The sequence below is a fragment of the Mus caroli genome, chromosome 16 (assembly GCF_900094665.2).
Source record: "Mus caroli chromosome 16, CAROLI_EIJ_v1.1, whole genome shotgun sequence".
Lineage (NCBI taxonomy): Eukaryota > Metazoa > Chordata > Mammalia > Rodentia > Muridae > Mus > Mus caroli.
In genome coordinates this window covers 12,349,656-12,364,699 of record NC_034585.1, presented here as the reverse complement: position 1 = coordinate 12,364,699, position 15,044 = coordinate 12,349,656, and the positions used below count along the sequence as shown (strand labels likewise).

At 39.5% G+C, this 15,044-nt stretch overlaps 1 protein-coding gene across 1 annotated transcript in view; it reads right to left on the bottom strand.

The window, feature by feature from the left end:
- Nucleotides 1–15,044, bottom strand: part of Prkdc (protein kinase, DNA-activated, catalytic subunit) — a 198,462-nt gene that overhangs the window by 7,028 nt on the left and 176,390 nt on the right. Inside the window, exons 77-81 of the mRNA XM_029470470.1 lie at nucleotides 5,418–5,625; nucleotides 3,957–4,024; nucleotides 1,522–1,742; nucleotides 1,181–1,273; nucleotides 323–412 (exon numbers count right to left, since the gene is read on the bottom strand). Of these exons, the coding sequence (XP_029326330.1) occupies nucleotides 323–412; nucleotides 1,181–1,273; nucleotides 1,522–1,742; nucleotides 3,957–4,024; nucleotides 5,418–5,625 (680 nt within the window). The remainder of the gene's footprint in view (nucleotides 1–322; nucleotides 413–1,180; nucleotides 1,274–1,521; nucleotides 1,743–3,956; nucleotides 4,025–5,417; nucleotides 5,626–15,044) is intronic.

Genomic DNA, 15,044 nt, shown 5'->3' with positions numbered 1-15,044 from the left:
GGTCTACAGAGTGAGTTCCAGGACAGCCAGGGCTACACAGAGAAACCCTGTCTCAGAAAACCAAAAAAAAAAAAAAAAAAAAAAAAAAAAAAAAAAAAAAAAAAAAAAAAAAAAATTATTCTTTGCCTTCTTCCCTCCCTTCTCAGCACTGGACACAGATGCCAGGGCCTCACATAAGTCAGGGCTCTAACCATATCTTTAGACATCTAATGCCAAATTCTCAAGAATCAAAAGCATGCACTTTTTAAAAGATTGAACAAAGGTAGAAAAGTCCAACTTACATTAGCACATAGGCTCCAATACTTAAAAGTCAAATACTCACCTGTACATTAGTGCATAGGCTTTAGCACCGCTTTTCCCCGACACTTTCATCAGCCAGTCTTTATAGTCACGAATTGGTGCTTTGGGATCACTAGCAAGTAAGAAAAGGGGAATTAGAATTAAGGAGGTATATTGCATGGCAATACATTGAAAGTGTATTGAAAAACAGTGAAGAATAAATACAACTTTCAATATGCCATATTCATTCTTAATGATTCCAAGATAAACTCAAGCAGCTACCCATACAAAACCTAAGGCACAATAGAGTCAGGTACAAGAATTTTTCTTTAAATACAGAGAAAAACAAGATGTTACAGTAAACAAAGAGATCTGTGACCTAGGCATGTCACCCTGAAAGGCAGCCTGACAATCATGATATCACTGCTAATAGGCCTCATTTGACAGTAAGTTAAATCTTTTACAAATCATTCACAAGTCCATTTTCCCTTATTTTTAGACTATTCTAGATATTTCTTTATCATTTCCTGAATGTAGATACACATATAAAACCCATTTTAGGTAACTGTCTGCAATCTCATCCTGAATTTGCAAAGAGTTCAGTAACATTTCACATAAGAGTTAGCACATGTGTGGGTGGATACACTCTGGTGTGTATACATTTGTCCACTTTTTAGTTTGTGCTAAATGTCTTCCTAATGAGCTTTCAGAAATCAAAACAAGTAATCACAAGTTGAGGGTCAGGTTGGTAGTATGCACCTGTGATCATGAGTCCAATGCCAACCTGGACTATACAGTGAAATCTATCCTCAAAAACGGGGTGGGGTGGGCGAAGGCTAGCCCCAATGCAGAAAGATCTCTATGCATTTTTAGGTTGTCCAAGGTGACATGGTGATATTACCTGTTATAAGCCACTTTCTCCTCTTGTGACATATTACTCAAAAGAAGGTCCTTCAAGGTCATAGTATTTTCAATCCATTCAATTAATCCTAATCTGAAAAATAAAACAAAATATTTACAAATAAGTATACTTGTTCTTCTTCATCAGAAAAAGTGTTCTGAAGAATCAAAGCAAACAGATTTGTTCCCATCCCATCTTTATTTCCTCACCTACTTTCCTATGTAATTCTACTTGAGTTCTGACCATGGGAGGCTTCAAGAGCCCATAAACACACTTTAGAACTCAGCCAGGGTAGGAGATAAGCTCTCTCCCCAGTATAAATAGGTTCACTCAGGCCATACCTAGAGGTCATTGGCACGACACGGTAAGTCCTTAACTGCATGTTTCTCTGACTGCAGGCAGCATCCTGAGAGAGAATGGCATTCATGACCTCAAAGAGCTGCTCGATGCGCTGGTCTTGACGGAGGTCCTCACCACCTTTTACCAGGAATGGGTATTCCTTTTCATCATGGCCTCGAATAACAATGCGCTTTGGCTTCCTCAGGGAGAGCATCACTTTTACCTTTAAACATGAAGAGATGTGTTATTGTAGTGGGTTTGGTCTAATGCTGCTTGTATTATGTTCATTTGAGTCCCCAAAATCGCATGAGAATCCGCAAATCCTCATGTAAGACACTGAGGAACCCTGTCCCTAATTGGTTTTGATTGGTGAATAATGTTGCCAGCAGCCAATGGCTGGGCAGGGCAGACAAAGGCAGGACAGGGAGAAGGGGAGGAAGAAGGAAATCCACCAAGCTGGGAGAAGGAGGAGAGGAGACACCACACCTGAGAAGGTGTGGGACAGAGAGCAGAGCCACCGTAGGAGCTGGGGGAGAGCAGCCCAAGAGGGCTGCCTGATTGGGTCCAGAGCAGCAAAGATGGAATATAGATTTTAGTAAGTAATGACTTGGGAATACTGGAGATGTGGATTAGCCATGTGGACCTTAGGAAGTGACCCTGCCACTGAGCTGTATAAGGCATATCAAAATACAAAGGCTGTGTAAATATATCTTTCATTCAGGAACCTAGCATATTGGGGTAGGCAATGAAGAACAGGTCTCTGCCCCCAGGATCAATTCAAGTAGCTAAGTGGGGACTGCTACAGTTATTGCTGTTTTAAAAAATAGTCTTGGTATGTTACCCAGTGTAGTCTCTAATGCCTGGGCTCAAGTGGTCCTTTTATCTCCTGAGGAGCTGGGGCTACAGTGTATACAAAAAATACTTAAGGGCAGTTTCAGAGTAGCTCACTACACCATAGTCAGCATGGATGCACTCCACAAAGGAGGACCTCTCTTTGAAGACAGAGTCAGGTGGTATACAAAAGCAGAACCTGGGATGTAGGCTTCAGGGCCATCTGTCATGCTTGAGTACTATACAAAAGTGCACAGGTGGCTTGCCTCTGCACTTTCTCACAGTTCTCCTTCCCCCACCCCAGGCTCTCTCCCACAGCAACTGAGTGCGCAGGCAGCTTGTCTTCCGCAGCAAACACAGGGCTTCCTATCCCTGGTCCCTCTGAGAGAACTTAGGAAGCCAGCTTGAGTAAGCCAGATGACAGCCTTCCTAGCCTCTGTGACACTGATAACCAGATGGGCACTTCCCAGGTGCAGCAGGTGCCTGTCCTTGAAAAAAATGAGATTAGGGTCCCATGTTTAAATCATAGAAGGGAGGTGATCAGAGGTCACAGACAATTATGGCCGGCCATAAAACTAGTTCCTGATAGCCCCATAAAGATAATCCTTAGGTCGGAAGAATCCCCCTCTCAGCCATATGATTTCATCCTACCAAATGGTATCTTGTCTGAATTATGAGTTGCCTCCCCTGCCTCCCCCATCACCTAAGCATTCAAAGAATCTCTAACTATGCTGTATCTAAGTGTCAAGTCTTCCAAGCTCCCGGTCACACTCCTGTCCTGCCCTGTGAAAAGGCCTGCGATGCGAGTCTGACTGGGAAACAGTAAAGAGACTCTTATGCATGACTGCAGCAGAGCTGCAGTCCTTGATCTCCCCTGGTTTCCTGCTGAGTGGGGGCATAACCATACCTCTGACACTCAATTCCTGTTTATAGGTACTGCCTATAACTGTGGGCAGCCTTCTCAGTATGTGATGCCCAACATCAAGGTCTCTAGAGGTCTTTATATTCTCTATATAATCTACATTGGACATATACAGCGTATATTACTTTACTACATTATATTTTTTCTTTGTTTTTGACATAATTTAAATGCACTTCTTCCTCCCCTTTCTCCTTCCAAACCCTCCCATATATCCCTCCTCACTGGCCTTTAAATTCATGGCTTCTGTTTTTATCAACTGTTATTGCCTGCGTTCATATATATACACACACAAAATAATACATATGAATATCTGAAACATAATTTATTAAGTCCATATAATGTGAATGTTTCAGGGCTGACCATTTGGTACTTATAATATTCTTGTTTTTTTGTTTTTCCAAGACAGGGTTTCTCTGTATAGCCCTGGCTATCCTGGAACTCACTCTGTAGATCAGGCTGGCCTTGAACTCAGAAATCCACCTGCCTCTGCCTCCCAAGTGCTGGGATTAATGGCGTGCGTCACCACTGCCCGGTTACAATATTCTAAAATATAACTGATACTGAAACATTGGAGACACTATCTTTAGGAATTTGATCAATACTATAATTCAGGAACAAAATACTAGTGGAATGTTGACCAATATATCAAATGTCACAGAAACAACAATGACAGATACAACTTACCCGCTCATCAAATCCAGAGATCCGCACGTGATACTCAGGCAGCGGTTTGCTTTTCCCATCATATTGTCCTAGAGCAAACACAGAGCCTTGCTTAGTTAGGAACTGTCTGTTATAAAACCTACACATTTAAAAACATGTATGTTGACCTAATATAGAAAGTTTATGTAACATTCTTATATTTTTAATTCAAAGTTTTCATTTATAGACATTAGCCACAACCAGGTGAGGCTTCACCTTTAACCCCAGCACCCAGGAGACAGAGGCAGGTGAGTTTCTCTGGGCTCCAGGCCAGCCTGGTCTATATGGTGAGATCCCTGTTTAAAAAAGAAAAACAAGAAAAAGGAAACAGCTTTTCTTCCCTAATAAATGTAATTGCACAGCTGTCAATAAAGATGAGAGTGCATCTCTGTACAGTGCTCTTCCATTTGCTGAGAGGGGAAAATCAGTCACCAGATTAAAACATTGCTTTCTTGGGAAATTTCTAGGTTGGTGAACATGGAATAGGAAAGAAATTTCTTCTGACAGTTTGCTGCATTTGTCTACCTCAGTGTGACAGTCTGTTTTCCTGTTGCTGTTCTCTTTGAATGGGACCAGCTGGGGCCTAGGAAGTGACCTCTCTACACTGTTATTTAATTCTGAAGAGAAGTTACTCAGAAGCAAAGTAGGAGCCAATGATTGAGGGTTCTTCTAAGCACAAAATTGAAATCTGAACAATTGCCATAATAAAAAATATAGTGAACTGTACTAATTCATAGTAACTAGAGGTTTTTGTCATAATGACTATGGCTGAGGTGAGACACTGGAGAGAGGCCTCAGCAGTTAGGAGCATTTGCTGTTCCAGAGAACCTGAGTTTGGTTCTCAGCACGCATGTCAGGAGGCTTACAACCATTAATAATTCCAGCTCCAGGGGATATTGGCCCCCTTTCCTGGTCTGTGGGCACTTGCACTGACATGCATCTACATCCATGGACACATAACCAAAATAAAAAAATCTTAAAAGCAAAACAAACAAGAAAAACCCAGATGGGCTGGGGAGATAACCCAGTGGGTAAAAGTGCTTTCAGTACAACCAAGTTTATATTTCCAGAACTCATGCAAAAGCCAGATATGACAGCTTGAGTTATCTGTGGTCCTAGTTGCTCCCAGATCCTGTGATCCCAGGAGATCTGGAAATCAGAGGCTGAGGAAAGCACAGGTACACACAGGGCAGCCATCATGAAGCAGAAAAAACAAGGTCCTGTCTCTCAAGCAAGGCGGAAAAGAAAGATGAATCCTTAGGGTTGTTCTCTGACCTCCACATTCATATTTACATCATAATATATGCACCCCTGTACACACACACACACACACACACACACACCCCAGCCTGTTAAGATCCCAATGTCATTACTTAGAAAGCACAAGTTCTTGCTGCCTTTCCCCTTAAGAAGTGTTCTTCTCACAATTGGATGTTAACTCACCAGGAATCTCCAGCTCATTTCTCAGGAGCTGCACTTTGAACTCACTCATCCAGGGGGAATACTCTTTCAGGTTCCCAGGTAGCTCTGAGTCTTTTCTCATCATCCTTACAAGTAGTGAGCCAGTGATATTACAAAAGTCATCGACCTTCATTGTAAGCAGCTTAGAACCACCATTCCCAAAGCTTTTGACAAATTCTTTCCCAAAGGCCTGGAAATTAAAAGTTTACTGTAAAGACTGGCATTCCTTCTGTACATTCGAAAAAGCTCCAAGCTTATGAATATTTCAATATTCTAAAATATCTCGAATGTCTCTTCCGCCTGTGTCTTATCCTCCTTTAGACATGTCATTATTAGAATGGCTCCTAATTACAAGTTTTAGTTTGCCTCAAAAGCACAGCAAAGAGCCGAGCATATGGCACAGGCTTTTATTCTCAGCACTGTCTGGAGACAGAGGGAGGTCAATCTCTGTGAGTTCAAGGACAGCTCTGTCTACAGAGTAAGTCCTTGTCCCCCAACACAAAACAAAACAACCATGGTAAGGTCATCTAACCACCCTGTACTCTGTCCAGTTCTAGGCCTACTTTAGTTGATGTACAAAGAGTGACATGAATAATTAGAAACAAAGTTAGAAGCAAAATCAAAGGAGCAATTAAATAGCAACAAATAGTTCATAGTTCTTCATAGGAGCTAAAGAGAAGAAAGAGTGATAATGTTCTCAGTCAGGGTCTATCGAGATATTGCTTTAGATCATAAACCAGTATAAATATCGTAAGATCAATAATTCTAGAAGCAATTATCAGAAGTCCTGTGTATCCTTCCCCAAGCCTTGAGCTGGCTGAATCAGACCTTGTTTCTGCCACAGTCTGCTCGCCCATCCAAGCAGGGTAATCTTCCTACCTAGGCAAAGTCTATTGTCTGCCACATCTGCAGCTTCCTGCAAGAAGCCACTACTTGCTGAGCAGCTGAGCTTGTCTTCCAGACAAGATCCTGGCAAAGTGGGGGGTGGTCTCCCCTTTTATATTCAGACCTTAGAATTAAAACATTGATCCCTGATCAGAGGAACTTTGTCTTGGCTTGTTATTTCTCTCCCATCTATCCCCACTTTCTTTTCAGGAGCCCAGTAACTCATGGCTGTTGGCGGCTACAGTACTGTATCTTGGAATGTATTAGTGAAAGAAAATGAGATTTTGTATCTTGTGATTCATGGAAAAGAGTTGTCTATGAGCCCGCAGCCTGGGGCCGAGAACAAAGCAGGACAGGGCTGTTGTTAAGACATTCCTAAGAACAGCTTGATTGTACAAGCAGGGCTATCTTGTCTGGGTCAACACCACCTGGCAGGAACCTCCGCTCTGTCTACTGCCCCTTGACACCGGGTAAAGTCATACATCAACTGGTTGCTATGTGAACAAAGATGAGCCCCCAGCCCACAGGAACAAAGTCCTGATGCCCTTTGGCTAACATGTCATCTTTCTGTTAATGTTTAAATACGCCAATAGCGTGTCACTATGCTGAATTCCACACCCCTAAGCCCCTTACCCCATAAAAACCCCTAGCTTTCGAGCCTCGTGGCCGACATGTGTGGGATGCATGTCTGTCCGGAGCTCCGTCATTAAACGTCCTCATGTATTTACATCAAGATGGTTGTCTGTTCGTGATTCTTGGGTGTACGCTGAATCAGGAGTTGAGTGGGGGTTTCTCCACTAGGTTCTAACATTAGTTGTTTTAAAAATATTTATTTGAATGAAAATCTTGATATCAAATAAAGATAAAGCAAAACTGAGGACTGTCAAGATTTAGCAGATCATCATTTTGGCTTTGAAATAGAGTCTCATGCAGTTCATGAATTTCTGCTTACTTTTTTTGGTTCAAACTGTAATTAATTTCAACAGTTTCTAGTAAGAAAAATGACACATAAAGGTATTTCTTCTTCAATTTAGAAATGGATTAAAAATATAGAAATAAAGGACTGGGGATAGTACTGTGGCATAGTACTATCCAGCATGGTCAGGGTGCTAGATTTAGTCCTCTGAACCACACAGGAGTTTGTAGCTTAGTAAAAGGCTGGGTGTGGCTGTGCTTGGCAACAGCAGGGAGGGACAGTGATATGTGCTCATATACTCTGAGGGCAGGCTTACTGGACCCAGTATATAGGGAAAGGATTTAAATCTAAGGTAGCTATGGCTTTAAAAAGAGAACATGGAAGGTTTCCAAGTGAGGCCATTCTCATTCAGTGACAAGACAGGATACATGATAGGGTAAGACAGGCTGTAGCTCAGAACCATGGATCTGACACCCTTTCACAGAGATGCTCTCAGATCTAGTTCTCTCACTGTTGCTCTCATCTTCATTTCAGTAAAGCCCAGCCCAGCACACAAACAATATCCAGTTCACAGCTTTTGTTCATAAACAGAGTTCTTCTAGACACTGTCCAGCCCTTTCATATGACAATGGCTGGTGTAGGCTCTGATAACAGACTTGTAAAGCTGCAAACCTGGGCTTGTAAAATGTGTGGGCTACTGTTTTGGGAAAACAAACCAAATATATCTTTTCTTATCTAATATTCTATAACTGCATAATTTTATTAAACTAACTTAGGTATTATTTATTACTTAATTATATGATGATTCTGTTTAGAGTCACTTGAATATTCAATAATCAATACCACATACACAATAGGATACTAACCTTAATGTGTCAGAAAGCAAAATATAGAAGTTCATAGTGTTTTTAGGGTGTCTACCCATGTTTAAACTACAGGAAGACTTGTGTGCTCCTACCTTTAATCTGAAGAATACTAGGTATAACCCACAAAAGCAACCTCTGTTTAACGAAAGTTATCCTAATCACCTAATTTAAGGATATAGGGTGGAACAGAAAGATCAACAGTGGGAAGAAACTTTGTAGTAAAAAAAAATATGAAAACATGATAAGTAAAAGGTCTAGAAGGAGCTTTACCAGGTTACAGGGGCTGGCAGGAGCAGGAAATGAAGAGAAACTGCAATTGGCCACAGGGTTGGCTACTTTCTATGATGAATAAAATGTTCTAATAGTTATGTGGTAATGACTTCAAACTTCTACATCTATACTAAAAGCTAATGCATTGTACATATTAGGTGAGTGAACCTATAATTAATATCCTATAGGAAACCTATTATAATATCCTGTAGGAACCTATAATTAATATCCTAACATAAATGCAATGTAGCTGTCTATAATGTAGCCGGGGAACTACCAACAGAAGTGCCAGAATTCTTCTTTATGAGTGTCTTGAGGTTTGGCAGAACAGAGATCGGAAGGAATAAGCCTGTAAAGGGAAGGCATCCATGAGGGATGAAGAATATCCTGGTTGGTAAACCAGTAAGAGGTGAAGGGCCAAGGAAGAAAAGATGCTGAAGGTGAGTGTCTACACCAGAAAGAAGAGTTGCCACAGGGGTCTATTGAAAGCATCCTTATGTGCTCTTCTTGGTGGGAATCCAGCTTATGTCCTTCCCATCAACTACCTCAGCTTTCCCGTCTAGCTCATTTACATTCCTTTGTGACAGCTCCCCATTAATAAATATTGCTTACTAATCACACTCAATATTAATAGTCTTAATTCTTTAATAAAGAGATAAAGACTAACACATTGGATTAGAAAACAAGATCTAGCTTTCTGCCACATCCAAGAAATATCTCATAATCACCTCACAGTAAAAGGATAGAAAAAGATATTCCAAGCAAATGGACCCTTCAAGAAGCAAGCAGGTGTAGGTAGCCATTATAACATCTGACAGAACAGACTTCAAACCAAAACTAACTAGGATAGGGAAAAACACTACATAATTGAAGGAAAAATCCACTAAAAGCATATTGCATTTCTAAACATCTATGCACCAAACACATGGTATCTTAGGGTTTTTATTGCTGCAATGAAACACCATGACGAAAAATCAAGTTGGGGATCAATGGGTCTATTTGGGTTACACTTCTAGATTATAGTACATCATTGATAGAAGTCAGAAGAGAGATTCAAGCGGGGCTGGAACCTGGAGGCAGGAGCTGATGCGGAGGCTGTGCTGGAGTGCTGCTTACTGGCCTGCTTCATATGGCTGGTTCAGCATGCTTTCTTATAGACCCAAAACCACCAGCCCAGGGATGTCACTACCCACTATGGGCTGTCCCCTACCCCCATTGAACACTAATTGAGAAAATACCTTACAGCTGGATCTCATGGAGGCATTTCCTCAACCAAAGCTCCTTTTTGTCAGATGACTCTAGCTTGTGTCAAGTTGATACACAAAACCAGCTAATACACAAGGGTACCCAAGTTCATAAAAGAAACACTACTACACCTTAAATCACATATTGACTCTCTTACACTGACAGTGGGAGACTTTACTCCTCTACCCTCACTAAAAACAGGTCATCAAGACAAAAACTAAACAAAAGAATGCTAGAGTTAACTTCATAAATCAAATGGACCTAGCAGATAGCTACAGAATATTTCATCCCAAAACAAAAGATTATACTTTCTTCTCAGCAGCTCATGGAGCTTTCTCCAAAATTGACCATATATTAGGTCATCAGACCTAGATATATGAAAACATAGATATAAGAAAATTGAAATAAAACCTTACATCCTATCTGACCATCCTAGATTAAAGCTAAATATCAACAGGAAAAACCAACAAACAGCATAAAAACTCATGGAAACTGAACAATTTACAACCAAATGAAAATTGGTCAAGTTATTTATTTATTTATTTAAGAATTGAATAAAAATGAAAACACAACATACCCAAATCTACCAGACACAATAAAGGCCTGATTCAAGTTTGTAGCAGTAAATGCCTACATCAAAAAATTAGAGATCTCATATTACTACATAAGTGATATACCTGAAAGCTCTAGAACAAGAAGAAATGATGTCTTAAGAGTAGATAGGAAGAAATAATAAAACCCAGTGCTGCTGGGCATGGTGGCGCACGTCTTTAATCCCAGCACTCGGGAGGCAGAGGCAGGCAGATTTCTGAGTCCGAGGCCAGCCTGGTCTATAAAGTGAGTTCTAGGACAGCCCGGGGCTACACAGAGAAAAGCCTGTCTCAAAAAACCAAAAATAAATAAATAAATAGAACCCAGTGCTGAAATCAGAAGGAAATACAATCAAAGCAAAGTGATAAAACAAACAAAAACCAATGGAAGGAAGAGTTGGTGAGGAAATCAACACAAACCCTTAACCAAATTAATAAAAAATGAAAAGAGAAGATCCAAACTAATAAAATAAGAGATAAAAGGTAGGAACTCACAATAGACTGAGGAAATCCAGAGAATCATAAGAACATACTTTAAAACTTTGTATTCCATCAAACTCTAAAGTCTAAAAGAAATGGATGAAGTTCTAAATACATACCGCCTACCAAAGTTAAAGTAAGACCAGATAAGCAATTTAAACAGAGCCACAGCCCCAAGTAAAATAAAAGCAGTAAGTAAAAATCTCCTAAGCAAAGAAAACCAGATATATTAAGTGTAGAATTCTAGCAGACACCAGTATGTCTCAAATTATGCCACAAAATAAAACTGAAGGGACATTTCTTAATTCTTTTAATGAAGCCACTATTACTATGATACAAAAACTACATAAAGACCCAGCAAAAAAAAGAAAATTGCATACCAATGTCCCTTAGGAACACAGCTGCAAAATTCTCAATAAAATATATGCAAACCAAATTCAGAACATCAAAAAGATTATTCACCATGATCACATTGGTACCATCCTCAGAGATGCAGGGATGGTTCAACATACGAAAATCAATCAACTTCATCTACCACATAAAGGCTAAGAGACCAAAAAACCAACCAACCAACCAAACAAACAAACAAAAAACCCCAAAAAAACCCAACCCCAAATAAACAAACAATCCCCACCAACACCCCCCCAAACACAAAACAAAAAACCCTCAAACCAACAACAGTATCAACAACAACAAAACACACGATCATCCCTTGGGACGTGGAAACAGCCTTTGACAAAATCTGACACTCTACATTAAAAAAGTCCTGAGAGACTTGGAATACAAGGAACATACCTCAATATGATAAAGGTAATATACCATATAAACAAACTGAAAGATTAAAAAACCCCACACATGGTCATCTCATTGGATGATGAAAATGCCCTTGACAAAATTTGACACCCCTTCACGATAAAAGTCCTGGAGAGACCAGGGATAAAAGGAAAATATCTAAACACAATAAAGGCAATTTATAACAAGCTAAATGGAGAGAAACTCAAAAGGTTTCCACTAATATCAGGAACAAGAGAAAGTTGTTCACTTTCTCCATACCTATCTAATACAGTCCCCTGAAGTCTTAGCTCACTCATTCTCAGCCTTCTGAATGCTGCAACCCTTTAGTACACTTCCTCATGTTGTAGTGACCCTCACCATAAAATTATTTTTGTTGCTATTTCATAATCACAGTTTGGCTATTGTCAATTAATCACAATGTATACATATGGGTTTTCTGATGTTCTTAGATGAGCCTTGTGAGGTTATTCAACCCACAAAGAGGAACAATAACAACACAAGTGAAAGAGAAGGAATACAAATAAAAAGTTAAGAAGATAACTTATATTGTTGATAAACATTTTTTGCAAAGTATTATGATAGAGAATTAACACACAAAAAAACCAGTAGCTTTACTATATACAAATGGACTAAGAAAGAAATCAGGGAAACTACCTTTCACAATAGACTCAAATAATAATAAAATAATAATAATAATAAAACTTCAAGCAAGCAAGTGGTATAATAAAACTCTAAGACTTGTATAATAAAAACATTAAGACACTGGGAAAAGAAATTGAAGATATTTGAAGATGGAAAGATCTCCAGTTCTCATGGATCAGTAGGAATAATGTAGTGAAAGTAGCCATGAACAAGCAACCAAGAACAATCTATAGATTCAACCAATCCCAACAAATTCCAACACCATTCCTTACATAAATTGAAAAAAAACCCAAAACAACCAATCTTGAACTTCACATGGAAACACAAAAGCCCCAGGATAGTGGAGGTCTCACTAGCCCACATCAAAACAGACACATTGATCAATGGAACCAAACTGAAGACTCGGGTGTAAGTAAGTCCATATACAGACGGACATCTGATTTTTTGACAAAGCAGCCAAAAGACACACTGGAGAAAAGGAGCATCTTCAACAAAAGGTGCTGGTCAAACTAGATCGCTGTAATTTTTAAAAGCATGAAAACAGATTCGTATCTATCACCTTACAAAAAACTCAACTCCAAGTGGATTAAAGACCTTAACATAAGACCAGATACCCTGCATCTGACAGAAGTGAAAGCAGGGAATAGGGTTGAACTCAGTGACACAGGAAGGCTTTGTGAACAAGATATTATCACACAGGCATTAAGACCAACAATTACTCAATGAAGCTTAAACAACAATTACCCCATGAAGCTTAAAATCTTCTCTATAGCAAAGGACACTATCATGAGAGCAAAGCAGCACCTATACAATGGAAAAGATCTTTATGAATTATATACATATAATAGAGGAATAACTACTTTTAAAAATGGGATAGAGAACTAAGCAGAGAATTCTCAAAAGATGAATTATATATGGCTGAGAAATACCTTAATGAATGTTCAACATCCTTAGCTATAAGAGAAACTAAAACTGCTTTGACATTTTGTTTTATGAAGAGGCCGTGCAAAGGGAACACTTCTTTATTGCTGGTGGGGAGCAAACTTGGAAAGGCCACTATTGAACTCAGTGTGACAGTTTCTCAGGAAGCTGGGAATAAATCTATCTCAAGATCCAGCTACAGCACTCTTGCACATCCACCCAAAGGACTCGACATCATACTACAGTGATACTGCTCATCCATGTTCATTGCTGCTCTAGTCATAATACCCAGAAACTGGAAAGAGCCTACATGTCTATCAACTCATGAGTGGACCAAAAAATGTGGTACACTTATATGCAATAAAGTATTGTTAAGAAATATAAAATTATAAAATTTACAGTTAAGTAGATGGAGCTAGAAAAAAAATCATCATGAATGAGGTTTTCCAAACACCAAAAGACAAATACTATGTTTTTTCTTACATGTAGATGTTAGTGTTTAAGCCTTTGATAGGCATGGTACAATCCATACAACCTCAGAAGGTAAGAACCTATCTAGTAAGAAAAGGACTTGGAGTGGATTGGATGTCGTGAGGAAGGGAAAACAGAATATATTATTGTGGAGGAACAAAAGGGAAACTGGAATGGGGGGCTTAAAATGGGAGGAGAATAGAAGAGAAAGGTAAAGGAGGAAACATGGGAAGAACCATCTAACACTAAAGGCCATTTGAAAAACAAATAAGTTTCTACAATTGTAGAAGCATCCCCAAAATAATATGATGTGAAAGAAATCTAAATGGAGTCACCAAATAAGAGGAGAGACAATGTCAGCTAGTTAGCTTATGGTACCAAATCAAACTTCCAATACCACAAATGGGTTATATCTTGTGGCCCCATGGAAACCCCCAACCATCAGAGAAAATCGCTTTTACTCCTCACAAACTGACGGTGAAGCTCTATTGATGAAGATGAGTCATCGAACATGGAGACATCAAGCTGGTGCCTAATTAGAAGCTTTACCCTGCTGTTAGTGTTTATGATACTGGAAGGAACTTTGCACACTACCAGAGGAAGATTATAATCATTAATATCACCCAGTTCTAAAACCTGTGACCACAACAGTGACCTACCTGCAAGATAAACTGTGCAATAGTCATGTGAATGCTATGGGAGTAACTAACCACTATTTGATTGGATTTAAGGACCAACCTATACATGATACTACTAATATGGCCAAGAATTTGAGACAGGATAATGCACAGGCTAGGGGAAAACCCACTATTATTCTGTTAAAGGAACATAGCAACAAAATACTAATAATACATAAAGATTAGCACCTCACTCAAATCAGAGATGTTCCTTTTCACAGTAGATGGAAACACAGTGACATTCAGCTAGACAATGTAAAGGGAGAAAGCTAGAGTACTCAGTCCTAAATGACTTCAACAAATTCTGCTCTGCAAGGCTCATGATGGAAAAGAAAGTGGAAAGATTTTAAAAGCTAGAAGTGACGGATGACTCTGAGGAAACAGTGTCTTCCAGATACAACAGGACTAATGTATGAATGAGCTCACAGAGGCTATATAGTGACATGCACAGGTTCAAGCTAGACAGGGCTTCAGCACTGAGAAGGAGAATGGACACAGGGTCCCCTCTCCTAGACAGGAAGTTATTTGCAACAAAGAAAATCAGTTTTCTCCAATAGAGTCTCACTGTGTATATCAACCACACTTCAGGGTAGGTCCCATGCTCAGAAGTGTATGGTCAACACAAAATGAACTCACTGGGATTTCTGTAGCCTTTTGTTTTATTCTGTTTTTTTTTGGTTTTTTGCTTGTTTGTTCATTGTTTTTTTCTAATTTGAGTTTTGTTTTTGAATTTTGTTTTGTTCTTTTAAGAGAGAAAAAGAACATAAAGTTCAGTGTAGGGAGGTGAGGAGGATTCAGTGTAGGGAGGTGAGGAGGATTCAGTGTGTAGGGAGGTGAGGAGGATTCAGTGT